At 42.8% G+C, this 20,991-nt stretch overlaps 1 protein-coding gene across 1 annotated transcript in view; it reads left to right on the top strand.

Moving 5' to 3' along the window:
• Nucleotides 1–644: 644 nt before the first annotated feature.
• Nucleotides 645–20,991, top strand: part of MTCL1 (microtubule crosslinking factor 1) — a 92,833-nt gene continuing 72,486 nt past the window's right edge. Inside the window, 3 exon segments of the mRNA XM_053396517.1 lie at nucleotides 645–1,334; nucleotides 17,686–17,910; nucleotides 20,222–20,380. Coding sequence (XP_053252492.1) covers nucleotides 17,713–17,910; nucleotides 20,222–20,380 — 357 coding nt within the window. The 5' untranslated portion in view covers nucleotides 645–1,334; nucleotides 17,686–17,712.

Consider the following 20,991-nt stretch of genomic DNA (forward strand, 5'->3'; position numbering starts at 1 on the left):
CGAGCGGATTGGAAAGAGCTGTGTGTGTGGGGGGGGGGGAGATTGCCACCGATTGTGCTTTGTGTGTGTTTGTGTTTTCCGACCGAGGCGTGGAGGAGAGCAGCCCGTCTCGCTGAACCAGACCGAAGAAAAAGTGCGAGCTTTGTGGTGGGCGAGGTGGAAGCAGGAGTGATGAGAGAGCAAAGGCGAAAACTAGAGGAAGGCGCTGTTGCTGCGGGGCTCTGCCGGGAGGACCGTCGCCTCCGCCACTCACACTCCTGCGCTCGGGAAGGGCTCGAGGAGCCGCAAGTGTCCGCCCCTCCCCGGCGTCTTCTCGGGCAGCCGGGACCATGGAGACTTTGAACGGCACCAGCCTCGGCGAGGCTCTGAAGCCGCCGCCGTCGCCGCAGAGCCCGCACCACTCCTTCGCCGAGAAGAAGAGGCTCCACCGAGCTCCCTCCCCGGCCAGACCTTTCCTCAAGGACCTCCACGCCCGGGCAGCTTCCGCCAAGCCCCCGCCGGTGCCCCCCAAATCCCCCAGCCTCTCCGGCAAGCCGCAGTCCCCGCAGGCGGGAGCCCGCCCGCACTCGCCGGGGCTGCTGGCCACGCAGAGCCGCCTCTCCCGGCGGAGCTGCGCCCAGGGCGCGAAGGCGGCGGCGGCGGCGGGTTGCCTCGCTGCCGGCAAGGCGGGCAGCGCCAAATCCGCCCTCTCGAGCAAGAAGGCAGCCCGGGCCCAGGAGCAGGCGGGCGCCAAGGCCGGCGGGAGGCAGCCCGGGGGCGAGCCCAGCAAAGGCAGGAAGGGCAAGCGATGCGCCTCCCTGGCCCCGCCGGGCTCCCTGGCCCCGGCCGCTGGGCTGGGCAGCGGACCTGGCGCCAGGATCAGCCACACGGACAGCAGCTCCGACCTGTCCGACTGCCCGTCCGAGCCTCTCTCCGACGAGCAGAGGCTGGCTCAGGCCGCCAGCAGCGACGCGGAGTCCGGCACCGGCTCCAGCGACCGGGAACGCGAGCAGCCGCAGCCAGCGCCCGCTCTGCCCGCGGGGCCAGGCGTCGCCCCTCAGCCTGCCTCGCCTTCTTCGGGCGCCGCCAGCAAAGGGCCGCCAGCAGCGCCACCTGCCTCCCCGGCTCCCTCGGGAGCCGCCAACGTGGAGCAGCCGCCGGGCGACGAGGCGAACTGGGGGAGAGCCCCGGAGAAAGCGGCGCCCGCCAAAAGCGCGCCGCCTGCGGGGAGCCTGAGGCTGGGCGGCAAAGCCCCGCTGGTGGTGCTTCCCTCCTGCGAGAGGCAGCTGGTGGTCGACGAGGAGGAGCTGCTGAGGGAGATCGAAGAGCTGCGCTCAGAGAACGATTACCTCAAGGTAAAGGGCGGGAAGAGGGAGGAGGAGGGCCTGAGGGGGGAGGCGCCGAGGAAAGGCAGCGCTTGGCTGACCTGGGGGCAACTTCGCAAAAGTAACAGACACGCCAGACACCGAGTGGGGTGGGGGGTGGGGTCGTCCATCTGGAATAAGGGCAGTTTCTTGGCAATGAGGGGGGGGGGGATTCCTTGGGGCAAGGAGCATTGACAAGCCGGACTGGACGGCTGGGAAGTTTTCTTCCCAGTTCGAGCTATTATAGGATGTAATAATAGTGGTGTGCTGGTCCAGAGGTAGTAGTTTCTGGAGAGGAGAGAGAGGGATGCCAATTTTGTCCCCTCTTTCACCCCATCTTTTCCAGAGCAAACTTGGTGGTTCCTGAAGTTTTTCTGCTAACGGATGACCTTATACAAGAGATACAAACGCCATGTCTCATGGTTGCAGAAATATGCGCTCCTTTTGTGTCCTGCAGTTGAAGCACAGTAGTGCCAAACTTCTTTACGTTCAGAGGGGTGGCGGTGTATAAGTCCCCTGCAACAAAAACAACCCGAAGAGTCTTGTGGCCCCTTAAAGTTAGCCATTTAAGCGAAACTCTGCGTTGGTTCTTCTTGCCATTGAGGCATGTGGGCTCTTCAGAATGGTGCTGCTGTGCTGGGTTCCAGATCAGAACCTTGGAGCTCCATCGAAGGGGGCTGGACATTCCTTCTTCTATCAGGGCACTTTAATTCCACAAGAGAGACACCAGTTCTGCAGAGATGTTTCCAAAAATGTTTGTGTGGCTGGAAGGGAGTGTGGCTCTTGGAGACGGAGGATGCCAGTCTTTTCACCTCCAGAATGTGTATGAGAGAAGCAGTTAGTTATTTATGCTTGGATGTTGTGCGAGATGTTTGTGAATTAGATACTACAGTGGTACCTCGGGTTAAGTACTTAATTTGTTCCGGAGGTCCGTTCTCAACCTGAAACTGTTCTTAACCTGAAGCACCACTTTAGCTAATGGGGCCTCCTGCTGCTGCCGTGCTGCCGGAGCACGATTTCTGTTCTTGTCCTGAAGCAAAGTTCTTAACCTGAAGCACTATTTCTAGGTTAGCAGAGTCTGTAACCTGAAGTATATGTAACCTGAAGCGTATGTAACCCGAGGTACCACAGTACTGACATCAATTTCCTTTCCAAATTCCTTTCAGCTCCTCTTTATAGTAGTTGGATGCTGCCCACTTCAAAGTAGTGTAGGACTTTGGATTTAAATCTTTGGGAAAGTATGGTACTCATGAAGCAGGTTTGTGTGTAGTATGTAATATTCCATAGGGAAAAAATCATTTTAGTAGGAAAGTTTCTGAGAAGAATCTTACGCAGTTTGTTCCTATGCATGTTTGTCTGGAAGGAAATCCAAATAGGTTCAGTGGCATTTACTTCCAAGGAAGTTTGTCTATGACTGTAGCCTCATTCAGCCTGCTGAAGCACAATCACAATCCATAAGGAAGAATAGATGTTTTATTCTTGGAATCTGTGAACAATTATTTCCCACTTTTATATTTTACTTTGTTTACAAGCCACTATATGTTGCATTCTGTTAGATTTCAGTTATGTAAATAAGTTGCAAATCATACAATTGTTTTGTCAACTTACATTTGGCATGGTGGTTTTCCAAAAACTGTAATGCAACTTGGAAAGTTGACGTAAGTGGAACTTGCTTCCAATTTAAAATGAGTACTGAGTTGCCTTTGAGCTTAATAGTTTTTGTTTTTATTGTTAAAATATTCTTAAAGACATAAGACAGCATAGTAGAAGCATGTAGATATTTGACCTTCCACTAGTACTTTGATGATCTAACGCAGTAACATATGTAATTTTTTCTCTGTGGAAGTCTGACTGGCAAGCTGGTTGGTTAAAATGCTAGTGTTCTAAAAGCTGGTTATGGCTTAGAGCAGGGGTAGGCAAACAAAGGCCTGGGGCCAGATCCAGCCCAATCGCTTTCTAAATCCAGTTTTTACATGAGTAGAATGTGTCCTTTTATTTAAAATGCATTTCTGGGTTATTTGTGGGGTGTAGGAATTCGTTCATATTTTTTTTTCCAAAATATAGTCCGGCCCTCCACAAGATCTGAAAAAGTTTGCTGACCCCTGGCTTACAGTATTCTAATCTCTCTGATAACTGATATATAAAATACCTGCTTTCAATAACATCCCCCCCATAACAAAATGAAATGGTAAAAAATAGAACGAAGATAGAAGTTAAATAGTTGTTTTGATATTCAGTATATATAAGTATAGTTTGTTTGTGAGAGAAATGACAAGTGAGAGATCACACATGGAGAGCTCTCTGAATGCAGGGTTGTCACCTTTTTTTATGGTAGATGTTTAACAGCTGTGGCAGGGGGCGAAATTAGCAGAGGCTTTTCCTGCCATGGAAATTGATAGGCAGTCTTTCTGCGCTAGATTTCTGTCTGCTGGGCAGCTGATAAAGACACAGGGGGTTTTAGTAGAAAGGAACTGCCCGTCCTGTCTGCATAATCAGCTGCAGTGTGTCTCAACTGTCTTCTTCTTCTTCTTTGGTGATCACTCACTCGTAGCCGAGTAAGATTGTCTTCCATAAACACAGTTTTAACATGAGTCTGTAAGTGACTGTGGAGGCCAATTCTGGATCCACACTTCCTTCCACAGGGGGGGACATTGGTTTCCGGGCAGGAGTTGATCACAGTGTGGATTTGCCAAGCATGCCTTCCTCTTAGCACGTTTCTCCCTTGTGTCCTGACTTCAAGTGTCTTCAAAGCCCATGACACCTTTGGTAAAGGCTGTTCTCCAACTGGAGCGCTCGCAGGCCAGTGTTTCCCAGTTGTCAGTGTTTATACTACATTTTTTTAGATTTGCCTTGAGACAGTCTTTAAACCTCTTTTGTTGACCACTAGCATTACGCTTTTCATTTTTAAGTTCAGAATAGAGTACGGTAGTTGCTTTGGAAGACAATCACCAGGCATCCGCACAACATGACCAGTCCAACGAAGTTGATGTTGAAGAATCATTGCTTCAACACTACAACTTAGCTGCAAGTCTTCTCAATACCAGCAGTATGATATCACATGCACACAAAATAGGGTGGGGAAAATGCAGCAGTTTATTAACATTCTCTCACATTTACATTTTTAAAAAAAGATTAAATGTGTGCTCTAGAACAGGAGCAAGGAAAGGCAAATGTTCCCAAGAATTTTGAAAAACTTGTACAGGTATATGTGTACTTATACAGGTATATGTATACAGTATATGCAACTTCACAGCAGATTTGCCAGCTAAAAGAAGAAGAAGCTAGATGAGTTAAATTGGATTGTGGGGGAGCCTACAGAGATCTTTAAAAAATAAAAATAAAAATCAGAAGTACTGTATGTTTTAAAACAGATCACAAAATAGTGTGGGTACGTGGAACGGCAGTTTGTATCAGAAGCATATCCACCAGAACACAAAGATCATCCCACAGGTGCCAGAATTGCACAAGAAACAAATATACCACCTGGCGGGAGGGGGGGATATAGCATTTCCCCCAGCTCCAAAATATAATGGTTTCTTTGTTAGGGGAAATGTGATATCCCTGTAAGGGAAGTTCAATAGTCAAGCTTGCTGTGTGCACTGTATAGGAAACAAAAGTGTATTTAATGCACAAAACTGATTGTGGGGAGAGTCCCTTGGAGACATGTGGGAATAACTTTGTCAGGGGAGGGGATGAGAGAACATGAAGTGTGGGGTTTTAAATCAAAAGGCTTGTGTGAGCCTTGACCACACTTCCTCCCCCCTTGCTCTGTTCTTTAGCATGGCCTTAAAGAAGAGATCAGGCACTTTTGCTCCCATCGTTACCTGGCTACAACTTGTATTTTTCAAAGAAACCTGGAATGTTCAAGAGACCAGGGGTAGCCAACATGGCTGCCTGCAGAAGTTGTTGGGAATTGTAGTCCATTAACATCTGCAGGGCACCATGTTGTCTATGCCTGCGGTGGGCTATAATACAGACCCCATCCACACTATGCATTTAAAGTGAGACCATACCACAGTAAGCAGCCATGCCCCCTCCCAGTATTCTGAGTTTGAGTACCACTTAGTGACTTGGTGCAGTGCACAAAATGGAATAGTTTTGTAGGGGGTTGGATGGTTTCAAAGTAGGAAAGGGAAGTAGGATGGTTAGGCCAGGCTCTATTTGTCTAAAAAGAAGTGGGTGGCATTTCACCCATCCTCACTTTTCTTTTGGGGAAAAGTATAGCCAGACCCATCTATTTTAGCCAACTGTATGGTCTATGCTATGGTATATAGGTTTTTGTTTAATTTAGCCTTTGTAAGGGTGAAAATATAGCAGGGGAGAGCAAGCTTCTTTTCATCACCAAGTTTGAACGAAAAAAACAAAGCACCCCACTTCCTTTATCAGTTAAAATGAGATCTCTCCCTTCCCTAATTTGGGGTTCAAATAATTTGTTATCTTATTCATGTATTTGTTCTGTAACAAAGCCTGTTAGTAAGTGACTAAGCTGAGATCTGCCAGAATGAGTGAAGATGTGGCAGAGCTCCAGGTCAGCCATCAAGTTCCCTGCTCAGCCAGGCTCCCCAGGTGCAGAACCCTCACTCAGCCAGAGATCCATGGGCATAACTTCCTCATCCTGGCTCAGCAAGGACTAAAATGAGAACAGTGGAGCTTACCCTGCCATGAACCTTAACAAATAGGGAAGAGTGGCAGAATTGGGCAGGGGGATCCTAACTCCATTTAGCTTGGTCACATGACCTGGCAACCCAGCAGAAAACATGATGGCAAAAAGGGTGGAATAAGTCAAACTCAACTCAATTTTAAAGGCTTATTTTCCAGGCTTAGGTTGACAGCAGCCACACTCCTGAACAGAGTTTGGATCTGGTGTACTTTATGCCAGCTTCCCATATTTAGGATTGTTCCCTTAACACATTAAGCAGGCCCCTAGGATAAAGAACAGCCATGCTAAAAATGTTATTATAAAGATGCTGCTTAAAATTATTTCTCTTATGTTAAGTCTTCCCATCCATAAATAGAAGTCACTGTTCAAAATGCTGCTGCATGAATTTTTATGTGCTGGAACTTCTACAAGGGTTTGTATTTACAATATGATCTTTTGGCACACTACTGAAGCTACATTCAGAAAGATCTATAAATAAAAGAAACTGAGATGACTGAGTAACCACAAATACTGTACCATTTGACTTCCCTTCTTGTGAATATAGTATTTGGGGTTTAGATTAACAAATGCTTCAGTTTGTAGCCTTTTATTTACAGAGACTATGTGAATTTTGCCTGGAGAGGGAATATGTTAGAATTGGACCTAAAAGAGTGGATTAAATGTAGGTAAAGGTTAAGCTGAAAAAGGGAGTTGTTATTTATAGAAGCAACATGGTATAGTAGTGCTGGGCATCAGTCTGGCGGTTGTTTTATAAGGTTGGATTAGTTTACTGCAGGCCTAGACAGGGTAGGGTAGCCTTGTCAGCCCCATTTGCATTTAAAGTAAGGGGTTTGATTTGTAATGTAACACATACAAATGGGTGAGAGATGAACGTTTCTTCATAGGAGAATAGGAAGCTGCTATGAAGACCATTGGTTCATGTGGCTCAATATTCTCTACTCTGGCTGGCAATGGCTTTCTAGGGTTTCAGCCAAGGAACATTCCCAGACCTACCTGGGCATGGCAAGGACCTGCTGCATGCAAGGCAAATGCTGTACCGCTGAGCTACAGTCCTTTCCCTAAGCTGTGGTCCTTCATTTTGCATCAGTGCATTCCATCACTTTGAAAAACTTTTCTGCCAAGTGAAATAAGGTGGTGGGAGGGCAAAGAGTTCAGCTCCCCTCAGCCTCATATTCTATATTGAAATTAGACACTGCCCCTCCAATCAAGAGCAGTTAAGACATGAAAAAGTCCAGTTCATGCTTGTGAAGAACAGCATTGGCTGCACCTGACCATAGTTGGACCATTATTCATCTGGTCCAAAATGACACGGTAGCTGCCTCCTTCAACTCTTAAGATACTTTCCGCAAGACTTTATTTATGCAGCAGAAGTTTTAGGCATATCATCTGAATGGTATCCAAGGCTTCCTAACATCCTGTAAAGCAGGGTGGGAAACCTCTGGCCCATGGATGTGACGCAGTCTCTGGGGCCTCACTGTTTAGACTGTGCTCCCTCTTGTGCCACTCCCTCTTCCACCCACTATGACTAGCTGCTCTGCATGTTGGCAAGGAAGAGAGGCAGCTGGGAAGGAAGAATTGCATGAATGGACATGCATTTGAATGGATGGGTATGTGTGGGTGAGAAGGGGAGAGAGAGTGGGGTGGCTCTGGCCCCACCCACTTTTGGTTTTGGTCCCATAACACTGCTTGCACATGGTCCCTGACAGATTGAGTAGGGGAGGTTTCTCACCTCTGCTATAAAGAATATGAAATTTCCCATGAAACCACCAAATATCATATAAAATGTCAAATACATTTTATTAAATTTATTTGTTGAATTTATATAACTTTTTACCAAGGTGTAAATAAGATCCTGAGTGATAGCCAACTAAGTTAGAGTAGATGCATTCATTTCAATGGGTTTACCAATGAATGTGGCTAACCGTGGATATTGCCTGGTGTATACTGTATTGTAGAATCTTTTTTTTTTTTTGCACAGTAAGAATATCTAGAATTGATGATGATTATTTAAAAACATATATATCAAAGGCTATGCCTTGCTTCTTTGGGAAGGGTTTGCCATTCTCTGGCATCTTAAATGTATTAGTCATGGGGAAGAGAAGATAAATATAACCTTAGGCATCAGAATAACATCTAACATCGACAATCTGCAAATGCTGGGGCAGTCAGCTGCTAGAGTGAGAATTCAGCCTGGTAAACAATGGCTGTGGGTCTATCTTCTTAGCCACAGCTGTGGCTCTGCTGAAACATGGCATTGTCCAGGGGAAGCAGAGTGAATATATATATATATATATATAATCTCTCCAACTGTTTAAAACTGGGAGCAATTTGAAAACACATTGACACTCTTAAGAGCTCTGGTAATTTTTTGTATTGGCTTTACATGCATGACCTTTCAGAGGGTTTCATTGTACAAAAACAATGTTACCAAAAAGCCTGAAGATCCATAATAAATAAATACGCTTCTAACCATATACGTTGTAACTGGTACAAATGGTGACATGAGCATGAGAATATTGATGTGTATAGTTATTTTGGATTCTCCCCCCCCCCCCCAGAGATTAAAAACATTAAAGTAATTTAAAGAATGGAGAGATTAGAATTCAAAAGTTTCCTAGGGCAAATGTATAGTACTGAGTCTTCTTTAAAAAGAGAAGAAAAGGAATATATAAGCTCTGGCTGAAGCTGCCACTGGTTCAAACCCTTTGAAGCCACTTAAGTAGCAGAAATGAATAGCATCTTCTGCATCACAATAGTGCCCTTCTTTCTTTTTTTACAACAGTCACTCTCATGAATTTTTATAAGCTTTGCATTTTTCAAAAGCAGACACAATCTCAACACACTTTCCTCACCGCATGTTTATTTTCACTATAGTGTAGATTTACATGTTGGTTTTTCTGTTTACGTTGACGTAAGTGTGGTGAATCTTGTTAATAATAAGGTCACTGCAAAACAAAAGAGCATAAATAACTGTGTGTGCAGTACTGCATCAGTAGTATGTGTGTTAGGCATGACAGATCTTCTAGTTTTTTCGATTTTAAGCTTCCATCTGCTTTGACTGTTATTAAATAGTAAGGATACTTTGCCTCACTCTTTCTGCCCTTCCCACAATATCTTTGAGCAGACCTTGGTTCAGTGGGTTTATCAAGGAAACACAGCAAAGAATTTGCCAAGCATTGCTGCTCAGCAGTTTCCATTCAGTTCAATAGGGCTTGAAGGGCAGCCCAGCCACAGCCTGATTAAATAGAATGGCAACTGTGCACTCACATTATGGTCAGGTTGATTGTCGCAAAGTACTGAGCATTTAGATGGCAGTCCTATGCTCAGTTAGGCTTCAGAGGAACTGGGGCTGCCATCCCTAAGCACCAGGGACTAAGCCTCACCAAGCTTGTTGGGCTTTATTACTGAGTAACAGGCATAGGTTTGTGTTGCACTCTGTGTTTGCCAAGTGGATTCAGGATCTCAGACATAATGTGGATCTTATTTACTATCCTGAAGGGGGATCTTTTGATGATCTTGATGTCATAGACACCAAGCTCTGTGAAGAATGCTTGTGAGTGGAAAATGACTGTTAACGACATTTCCAAACATAGATCCCAAAGTTTGACACCTACTGTAATAACATAAATAAAAGTGACCTAATTTTACTTTCTGTTTATTTGCACTGATGCTGAGCAACCATATGCACCCACTGCCAAAGCTATTTTTTTAAAAAAAGATATTTATTAAAGTTTCCAATTTTTATACAAACAAAAAGAAAAAAAGTAAAAAAGTTTAAAAACACATAAAATTCACAATACTTAGTTTTCAATGACATATTTCCCTGACCTCCTCATACCTCCCCTTCTTGTATTCCAATTCAAATTATTTATTCAGCAAATCCTTATCTCAAAGCATTACAGCTAAAAACCCCTTGATTTCTATCCGACATCATTCAACATTCATTAATTTTACAATATTTCTGTAGATAGTCCTTGAATTTCTTCCAATCTTCTTCCGCCGACTCTTCTCCCTGGTCACGGATTCTGCCAGTCATTTCTGCCAATCCCATGCAGTCAATCATCTTCATCTGCCATTCTTCCAGAGTGGGTAAATCTTGCGTCTTCCAGTACTTTGCAATAAGTATTCTTGCTGCTGTTGTAGCATACATAAAGAAAGTTCTATCCTTTTTTGACACCAACTGGCCGACCATGCCCAAGAGAAAGGCCTCTGGTTTCTTCAAGAAGGTATATTTAAATACCTTTTTCAATTCATTATAGATCATTTCCCAGAAAGCCTTAATCTTAGGGCACGTCCACCAAAGATGAAAGAATGTACCTTCATTTTCTTTGCATTTCCAACATTTATTGTCGGGCAAATGGTAAATTTTTGCAAGCTTGACTGGGGTCATGTACCACCTGTATATCATTTTCATAATATTTTCTCTTAAGGCATTACATGCCATAAATTTCATCCCAGTGGTCCACAACTGTTCCCAGTCAGCAAACATAATGTTATGTCCAACATCTTGTGCCCATTTGATCAGAGCAGATTTGACCGTCTCATCCTGAGTGTTCCATTTCAACAGCAAGTTATACATTTTTGACAAAAATCTTAGTTTTGGGTTCTAACAGTTCTGTTTCCAATTTAGATTTTTCCAGCTGGAAGCCAACTTTCTTATCCAAATTGTAAGCCTCCATTATCTGATAATAATGAAGCCAGTCTTGCACTTTGTTTTTTAGTTTCTCAAAACTCTGCAGTTTCAGTCTATCTCCTTCTTGTTCCAAAATTTCCCAATACTTCGGCCATTTGGCCTCCATATTGAGCTTTTTCTGAGCTTTCGCTTCCATTGGTGACAACCACCTTGGGGTTTTATTTTCCAATAAATCTTTATATCTAATCCAAACATTAAACAATGCTTTCCTAACAATATGGTTTTTAAATGCTCTATGTGCTTTAACCTTGTCATACCACAAATATGCATGCCACCCAAAAATGTTGTTAAAACCTTCTAGATCCAAAATGTCTGTGTTCTCAAGAAGCAGCCAGTCTTTCAACCAGCAGAACGCTGCTGATTCATAGTAAAGTTTAAAGTCTGGCAGGGCAAATCCACTCCTTTCCTTTGCATCAGTTAATATCTTAAATTTTATTCTGGGCTTCTTGCCCTGCCAGACAAATTTAGAAATGTCTTTCTGCCACTTCTTGAAACAGTCCATCTTGTCCACAATTTGCAATGTTTGAAACAAAAACAACATTCTAGGCAATACATTCATCTTTATAGCTGCAATTCGACCCAACAAGGAAAGCTTCAAATTTGACCAAATTTCTAAATCTTTTTTCACTTCCATCCAACATTTTTCATAGTTATCTTTAAACAAATTCCCATTTTTAGCTGTCATGTTAATCCCCAGGTATTTAACTTTCTTAACCACAGTTAAACCTGTTTCATTCTGAAACTTCTCTCTTTCAGTCAATGTTAAGTTTTTCTCTAAAACCTTAGTTTTTGACTTGTTCAGTTTGAATCCTGCCACCTGACCAAATTCTTGAATTAGTTCTAAAACTCTTTTAGTACTAGATTCTGGCTCTTGTAACGTCAAAACTAGGTCATCTGCAAATGCTCTCAGTTTATACTGTTTAGCTCCGACCTGTATACCTTTAACCAACCGGTCCCTTCTAATCATGTTCAGCAGGACCTCCAGGACCGATATAAAAAGCAATGGGGAAATTGGGCATCCTTGTCGTGTCCCTTTTTCTATCTTAAATTGTTCCGTAACCACGTTATTTACAATTAATTTAGCATTTTGTTCAGAATATATTGCACCTATACCATTCTCAAAGCCTTGGCCTACCCCCATACCCTGTAGGTTCTTTTTCATAAAACTCCAAGAGATATTGTCAAAAGCTTTCTCCACATCCACAAATATCAGAACTGCTTTAGTGTTTATATTCACTTCTAGCTTTTCCAAAATGTCAATTATGTTCCTCAAATTATCAGATAGATGTCTTCCCGGTAGAAAGCCCGCTTGGTCCTTTTTTCAGTCTCTTAGCCAAAATATCAGCAAAAATTTTGTAATCCACATTTAATAAGGATATGGGACGGTAGTTCTTAAGTTGTGTCTTTTCAGTTTCCCTTTTCGGTATAAGTGTAATATACGCCTCTTTCCACGATTCTGGTGCTCTTTTCCCTTCCAAAATTTCATTACAGACTTCCTTCAAAGGTTGTAATAACCACTCTTTCAAAGATCTGTAATATCTGGAAGTCAGCCCATCTGGTCCTGGAGACTTGCCTAATTGCATATTTTGAATGGCACCTTCTATCTCCTGGTCAGATATTTTGCAATTCAACATTAGTTTGCTTTCTTGTGAAATTTTTTGTAATCCATTTGTTTTCAAAAAGCGTTCAATGTCCATTTCGTTCTGTGGCCCTTGTGCATATAATTGTTTGAAGTATTTCTGGAAGCAATTTCTAATCTCAGTTGGATTGTGTATATCTTTTCCTTCTACTTCCAAATTTGTGATGGTATTTAGTTTTTGTCTTTTTTTCAATTGCCAAGCCAGTAGTTTCCCACATTTATTCGCTGATTCAAATGTCTTCTGTCTCATTTGTTTAATTTTCCATTCTATTTCCTGATTCATCAATTCCATATATTGTACTTGATATAATTTTATTTCTCTCAAAATCTCTTGCAACTTTGGCTTTACTCTCAGTTTTTTCTCCCCTTCTTTTATTTTCTCCAAAATTTTATCTTTTTTCTCATTTCGACTTCTCTTTTTTATTGTGTTCTGTTGTATCAAGAACCCTCTCATCACAGCTTTATTTGCATCCCAGATTACTCTTTTTTCAACATTAGTAGTCATATTTATTTCAAAATAGTCTCTCAAAGTTTTTTGGGCCTTTTTATATACTTCTTCATCTCTAAATAGGGTGTCATTCATCCTCCATCTAAAGGAGCCGGGTGTTGTTTGCTTCATCTCCATCTTTACAGTGTTATGGTCTGAGCAAGTTTTAGGGCAGATTTCCACTTTCTTTATCTTTGGTGCCATTCCTCTAGTAATCCAGATTTGGTCAATTCTAGTCCATGTCATCTTAGCTTCAGAGAAGAAAGTTCCCTCTCTCCCCAGGGGGTTCTTAGTTCTCCAAATGTCAATCAAGTCCATATTGTCAGTCAATTCAAAGAAAGTTTTTGGTAGTCTACCATCTTTGGTGACTACCTGTTTTTGTGCCTTGTCCATGTTTGTAGATACAACTCCATTCATGTCCCCCATCAAAATTATATTATAATCCATATAGTCCAAAAGAGTCTCATGCAACTTCTTAAAAAATTCAGATTTCCCCTCGTTCGGTGCATACACCCCTACAATCAGAAATTTCTCTCCTTGAAATTGAATTTCGATTGCCAAATATCTTCCTTGTTCATCTTTAAAAATTAATTTCGGTGAAAATTTCTCCTTTGCATATATCACCACTCCTCTCTTTTTGACCTTATCAGACGAAATAAATTCTTGTCCCAATCTCTTATTAATAAGTATTTTCCTGTGTAGCCTCATTACATGTGTTTCCTGTAAACAAATCAAGTCCAATTGTTCTTTTCTTAATATATGAAAAACACCTTTTCTCTTTCGAGGGGAGTTAAGTCCATTACAATTCCAACTTAGAAGTTGCAGAGCCATGGTGAGTTACTTAGTTTTCCCTCCAACTGCACCGAGTTGTTGTTCTTCTTCTGTCGATGGTGTGTCTTTCCCTGGGCCAAGAAGTCCAAATGATAAGTTTGCTATGTCTAAAATTCCTTTTCCTGATGTGATTGGCTCCTCACCAGATTCCACTTCCTTCTGTAGATCCTCCTCGTGGTCTTTCAAGAACTTGTCTTTATCATTCACTGTCCTTATTCTTATTTTTCTTCCTTTGTATTTGAAGGATAGACCTTGGGGGAATTCCCACCTGAAGAGTATTCTGTTTCTTCTCAATAGAACAACAAGATCTCTGTAGTAGGCCCTTACATCCAAAATATATTTGGGTATATCCTTAAAGATCTCCACGAATGAGTCTTCAATTTCCAGAGTTCTTTGATAGTGCAGATTCAAGATTTTGTCTCTTTCTTCTTTTGTTCTTAAGGTAATCAAACAGTCTCTTGCTTTGTTCTTTCTTTGTCTTTTACCAAGCCTAAATGCACTCACTATCTTGAATTCTTCCTTCCCCAGGTCCTGTTGCCAAAAATCTGTAAATTCCTTTGTAAGGAAGTCTGCCAGGTTGTCTTTCTCGCTTTCAGGTACTGCTCTGATTCTTAAATTCCTCTCCTTTCCTTGTAATTCAATCATAGACAGTGTTAGGTCGTGATCCTCTAGTTTCTTATATACCGGTGGTATCTTCTCTTGAGCAGCGGTTGCAATTTCCTTAGCTTCCTCTGCTATCTTTCGAGTCGAGGCCGATTCCTCCAATAGTTTTTCAATGGACTATGTGTTAGAATTCACCTTCTTTCCCAGTTCATTAATACTTGTAGTGTTCAAGTCAATTTTTGCTGAGGCCTCAGCTACTTGTTTATTTGTCTCTGCAACCTGTTTGGCTAAGTTTTCCAAAGATGCATTAATTTTGCCGAATGCCTGAGCCAATAAATCTTCAGATGACATAGCTTTTGGTTTTGCTTGCGAAGCAGCAGTTCCTACTGTGCCTGCTGCTCCAGATGTTGAAACCCTTCTCTGATGTGTAATAGCAGTCTTGTATTGTCTACCGGACCTAGTAGTTTTTTTCTGTGCCAGCTCTATCTTCCCTTTCTCATTTGCCATAACACTCTCATGCAAAACCCAAGGTCAGTCTCACGCCTGGTAGATTTGTTTTGAAGAGGAATTTTCCAAGCTTGGTTACTTAGTGGCTTAGTTGTTGTTGCAACATAGTCTCCTCTAGGGGGACACACTTCCAACTTCACTTTGCAACTTTTAAAACAAATGTGGTCCTTATAGGTCCCCGGTATCCCTTAAAAGCCACAATTTCAGTGTCCTTAAAAGTTACTTTATAGTCAAAAACCGTTCTAAAAACAGTGTATCTTTCACAGAGTTATATCAGGATTCTTTACCCTTAACGCGCTGACAGTTCTTCCCACTGATCGGCTTTCCCTGTCATAGGCAGTCCGTTCCTAGATTTTAGAGGCAGCAGATATATCTTTACTTCCCTCTTTTCTTGCAGGTAAATAATGCTCAAATTTCTCCCCTCCACTCCTGCAAACAGGAGGGGAATCGCTTTTTTGGTGTTGGATTTTAAGCCTTTAGAGAACGTCTTTCAAAGTTACAGCTTTAAAGTCTCTTTGCTTTGATCTATTAAAAAGCCGGAAAGGCAGACTTCCTGTTTGTACCTTTCCCGTTTTGGTGCCAAAATTACTGAAATTTTTCTCCAATTAATTTGCTTGATCCTACTCATGGGTAGCTGCTTTAGATTCCAATTGTCCAGAAAGAAATCAGCGCTCTCCGACCATGGCTATGCGGCTTCACTCCGCGAAGAAGGTAGACGACTCTCAGCCCCGCGCCGCTCTCCCCCGTTCCGTTCCGAAGCCTTTAAAAAGGCTCCTTCGCAGCAGGGGGGGCGCAAATGGAGCCCGCCGAGTCTCCAAGTTCACAGGCTTCAATGCCAGTGATTTCTTCAGGTCCCCGCTTCACCGCAGCGGCCAGACCCAGTCCCCGCGGAGCCGATTCCCTCCGGAGCTCAGAGGGAATCCGCCATTAGTCGCTGGCGCTGACCGGAAGTCTCTGCCAAAGCTAATTATTCCTCCTGTATTTAAGGGTTTACACCAGACCTTATTTGAGTTACTATGGGAGTCTATAAATTTGCAGCCACTCGAAGGATAAGTGTTTAAATATTACTGAGAGTGTTTCAGCATTCACCAAGCGTAACTTTCTTGATTATCGCATAAAAAGTACTGTGCTAATGGAAAGGACAGTTCCCTGCCCCCTTCTGTCTCAGTGGTTGTTTTTTTTAAAATTGGATTTGTTGTGCCAGAGTTCTTTAGTCCACTTGTGCAAACCCACTGCTTCCCCCCCCCCAAAAAAAATGTTTAGAGGTACTCTCATTTTGATTCAAGAAAATTACTGTTTTATAGTTCAAATTGAGAAAAATAAATACAGTAAATGGACAAAAGTACAAAGATTCACAAAATGTTTAGCGGTATGTGTACCCCTGAGCACCCCCAGGAAAAAGCACTGTGAAAACCTATGTGTGTGTATAGCGCGCACGCACACACACACACACACAATGCTATCCTTCAGGGGCGCCAACTTAGGCCCCAGGTTATGGGTGCCTAATTGCACCCGTGATGTAACAGCGTCATGACATCATGACATAACATTACATCAACGCACTGCAGCGGCATTTCTGAGGTCTTGCGGCACCTTGGAGATCACATATGAGGTCTCGTGTGGTTGCGTCCCAGAAGTTGCGTCCTGATGTTTCCTTGGGGGTCACATCTGGCTTCTGATGCGACTTCCGGTACAAACCGGAAGTCATGTAAGAGCCTGTGCTGTGGGTGCCCAGGCCTCCAGGGCCCCCTATAGTTGGCACCTATGCTATCCTTAAAGAATTATAGGCGTAGACGTGTACTTGAAAAATATCCAGTAGGCAGAACTGCTTGGTTTTGCTCCTCTTTAAAGAGGCGAATAAACTGCAAATTGAAGGTATCTAAATCTTCGTTGGAAGCCTTTATGTGAGAACTAATCTTATTGCTGCTTTCCATCATCCGTTTTCTTTTTAAACACAGAGCTAGGTTAATAATAGAATAGTTGGTGTCCCAGGAGTCATCCTCCAGCAAGTTAATGGCCTATCCACTGAGCCTGAAGACCTGCTTATAAAGGTTTTAGCTTGAGAGATTCAGGTATATACAGATTAGATTAATAGGAATGAGTTTTTTTTTAAAGGATATTCTTTTCTAGAAGAATGTACTGTATTGCAAACTTTAGCAAAAAAAATATTCTTAGAAAGCATAATATTTAAGTTTCAAATTTGGAAGCTTGTATGTGTGTTTGTGTAAGGCAGTGATGGCCGAACTTGGCCCTCCAGCTGTTTTGGGACTACAGCTCCCATCATCCCTAGCTAACAGGACCAGTGGTCAGGGATGGTGGGAGTTGTAGTCCCAAACAGCTGGAGGGCCAAGTTTGGCCATCACTGGTGTAAGGAAACATAGCAGCACAATAGACAAGGAGTTTCAACTCCATATGAACTGATTTGACAGCTTTGATATATAACTTTTTTTTTTTTTGGCTGTTCCTATTATTTCTGAAGAGGTAAGTTACAACTGGTATTACAGTGGTACCTCAGGTTAAGTACTTAATTCGTTCCAGAGGTCCGTTCTTAACCTGAAACCGTTCTTAACCTGAAGCACCACTTTAGCTAATGGGGCCTCCCGCTGCCGCCTGCCGCTGGAGCATGATTTCTGTTCTCATCCTGTTCTTAACCCGAGGTACTATTTCTGGGTTAGCGGAGTCTGTAACCTGAAGCGTATGTAACCTGAAGCATATGTAACCCAAGGTACCACTGTAGTTTGCAAGATCAACACGAGCTTCAAGATCATTTCAACGGGATTCTCCTTGTCTGCTGCACAGCAAATAGGGACTGTGCAGCAGTTGTGAGTGCTGGATTACTCCTATCATATCTTGATGTGTCTCTTGATGGGGAGGGAGCAGAATCGCCTTTTTGATATCTGATAGTGTTTTGGGTCATGGCAGGATGAGCTCGATGAACTGCGGGCTGAAATGGAAGAGATGCGTGACAGCTACCTTGAAGAAGATGTTTACCAACTTCAGGAACTTCGACGAGAGCTGGACCGTGCAAACAAGAACTGTCGCATTTTGCAGTATCGTCTCAGGAAAGCAGAACAGAAAAGCTTGAAAGTTGCACAGACGGGTCAAGTGGATGGGGAGTTAATTAGAAGCTTAGAGCAAGATCTAAAGGTGAGTGAAGGCTTTATGCATAAAGACATCTAAGTTAGTCATGGAGCTCTGCACATGCTATCTGCTATAGGCAAGTCAGAGTCCCATGTGCAATTGGCACCAGGATGGTGAGGGATTTTGGAAATCAAGCCCCATATTGAATGGTTGAAAGTACTGGGTATGTTCAGCTGGAGAAGAGAAGTTTAAGGGGGAGAAAGAGCTGTAAAATATCTGAAGGGAAGCCTCTCAGAAGATGGAAGAGACATGTCCTCTGATCCAAAGGGCAGGACTATAACTAACAGGTGGAAATTGTTAGAAAGCAGATTTTGGCTAAAATGTCAGGATAAACTTCCTGATGGTAATAGTTGTATGACAGTGGAACAGAGACTGCCTTGGGAGGGGTTGGGTTCTCCTTCACAAGAGGTATTTAAGTAGAGGCCACCTGTCAGTTACAAAATTTCTATGTTAAGCAGGAAATTGGACTAGATGACATTCAACTCTGTCTTCCTCCCAACTCTAAATTATATGCTTTGAATATTCCCTGCATTTGGAAACCTAGCATTTTATGAGGAGGTGTAGGCTAAAAAACCCTCCCAATGAAATACCAACTTTTCACCTGAAAGGAGCCTTGGCTGTTAAGGAGCAATCAAATAGGCTTCACTCACGTCATTCTGAAGTAGGGGACTGATTTAAAATGTATACACAATAGATGCATCCAAACTGAGCCATGTTTCCCACTGCCTAAACTGAAAATTCCCTAATGCTCTGAATTATGCTAATTATGTGTGCAACTTGGTTTTCAGAAGACTTTCTCTTTTCAGTATGTGCACTTGATCTGTAAAAAAGATATTTATATACATATCTGTGCTGTGCTTGTTTAAAAAGGGGGGGAGATAGAGTTTTAGGTATGCTTAATCTAATTAATAAAATGATTTGTTATTTAATACTATAATACCCTAAAATTGTATGCTAGTATTATATCATGGACTTAAAAAAGTAAAGGTACCCCTGCCCATCAGGGCCAGTCGTGACCGACTCTAGGGTTGCACGCTCATCTCGCTCAAAAGGCTGGGAGCCGCGCTTGTCCGAAGACAGCTTCCAGGTCACGTGGCCAGCGTGACTAAGCTGCAGCTGGCGAGCCAGCACCAGCGCAGCACACAGAACGCCGTTTACCTTCCCGCTGGAGAGTGCTCCCTATTTATCTACTCGCACTTTGGGGTGCTTTCGAACTGCTAGGTTGACAGGAGCTGGGATCGAATGACGGGAGCTCCCCCCACCGCGGGGATTCAAACTGCCGACCTTACGATCGGCAGGTCCTAGGCTCTGTGGTTTAACCCACAGCGCCACCCGCGTCCCTTATCATGGACTTAGTTAATGATAAAAAAAGGTAAAGGACCCCTGACAGTTAAGTCCAGTCACGAACGACTCTGGGGTTGCGGTGCTTATCTCGCTTTACTGGCCGAGGGAGCCGGCGTTTGTCCGCAGACTGTTTTTCTGGGTCATGTTGACAGCATGAGTAAGCCGCTTCTGGTGAATCAGAGCAGTGCACGGAAACGCCATTTACCTTCCCGCTGGAGCAGTACCTATTTATCTATTTGCCCTTTGACGTGCTTTCGAACTGCTAGGTTGGCAGGAGCTGGGACCAAACAATGGGAGTTGACCCCCGTCACAGGGATTTGAACCGCCAACCTTCCGATCGGCAAACCCTAGGCTCAGTGGTTTAGACCACAGCGCCACCCGCGTCCCCTAGTTAATGATACTGGTTGATTATTTCCAGAGCGGTTAGTCCCTTGCAGCAAAAATAATAAAGATTTTTGTGGTACCTTAAAGACTAACTTTTTTATGGCATCTGATTTTGTGGAGTATAATCTACAACTTCAGGAGGCAGTGAGGGGGATTGTTAATGGTGAGAGTCAGAAGGTAATGAAATGCAGAAAAGTGCAGGCAGTGATAATTACATTATTAGCAAGTGGCCTTTCACAAAAAGCCAGTTTATGTTAATAACACAGACATCCTGGTATTGGTAAACCAATTAACACATCTATATTGTTAAAAATCTATTGTGCCAATTCACTTTACAAGTGATAGCACTGAAGTTCTTGATGATGTGCTATCTGTATGGGCAATTTAAAGTAAGCTGCAGAATGTCCTGGGAGGTTTAAATGCCCCTCCATTGATCATATATATATCCATCCATTTCTGCTATCAGGAAAGGTTTTACACCTTACGTTATTATGCATTTATATTTTCAATTTTGTTAATGGAAAATGTTTTTAAAACTGCTACTGCTGTTGCTACTACAAGATATGTTTGTATACTCTTTTTTGAATAGGTAGCCAAAGATGTATCCGTTAGGCTGCACCATGAACTGGAGAATTTGGAAGAGAAACGAGTTAAAGCAGAGGATGAAAATGAAATCCTTCGTCAACAAATCATTGAGATGGAAATATCGAAACAGGCACTGCAAAATGAGCTGGATAGATTGAAAGAGGTAAGTAGCAACTGATGACAGATAACCAATGAGAGGCTTGCTAGTAAAAGAAATCTGAAATACATTTGAAATAAAACTCACTAATAATATAATTCCAGTCAACAAAATACCTGTCACTTTATACCTGTGAGTGACAGCATCTCCCAACTTGGTTTTTTGCTTTGTCCAATAGCATCTATATTTTAGAAATCCATTGTTTCTGACTCGGAGATCCTCTTGTTCACCAGAGGGCTACATGCTTCTTGACTTCATGTGAGATCTTATTTCTCCCCACCACCAAGCATATTATTGGTGCCGTTAGTGCGTTGTGTGAATGGGTTGTCCTTACCATGTAGGAATTTGTTTCTATAATGCTTGCTTTTCTCACATTTGAAAGTTATTCGTCATATTTAATGTTCCTGTGGGAGGACTGAATACATCTGGAGGATTTAAATCAGAGATGTTAATTGAGACATGTGCGACTAAGCTTCTGTTTAATACCTCATTGAAATCTGGGGTGGAGGATGCTGCCAAGCAATAGAGAACTGGCTTTATGTACAAGTAAGAGTTTGTATTAGAGAATTATTTACATTGTACATCCAGCCATAGAGTACTTGTTCTTTTATTTGGTA

Source organism: Podarcis raffonei, chromosome 7 (genome assembly GCF_027172205.1).
Source record: "Podarcis raffonei isolate rPodRaf1 chromosome 7, rPodRaf1.pri, whole genome shotgun sequence".
Classification (NCBI taxonomy): domain Eukaryota; kingdom Metazoa; phylum Chordata; class Lepidosauria; order Squamata; family Lacertidae; genus Podarcis; species Podarcis raffonei.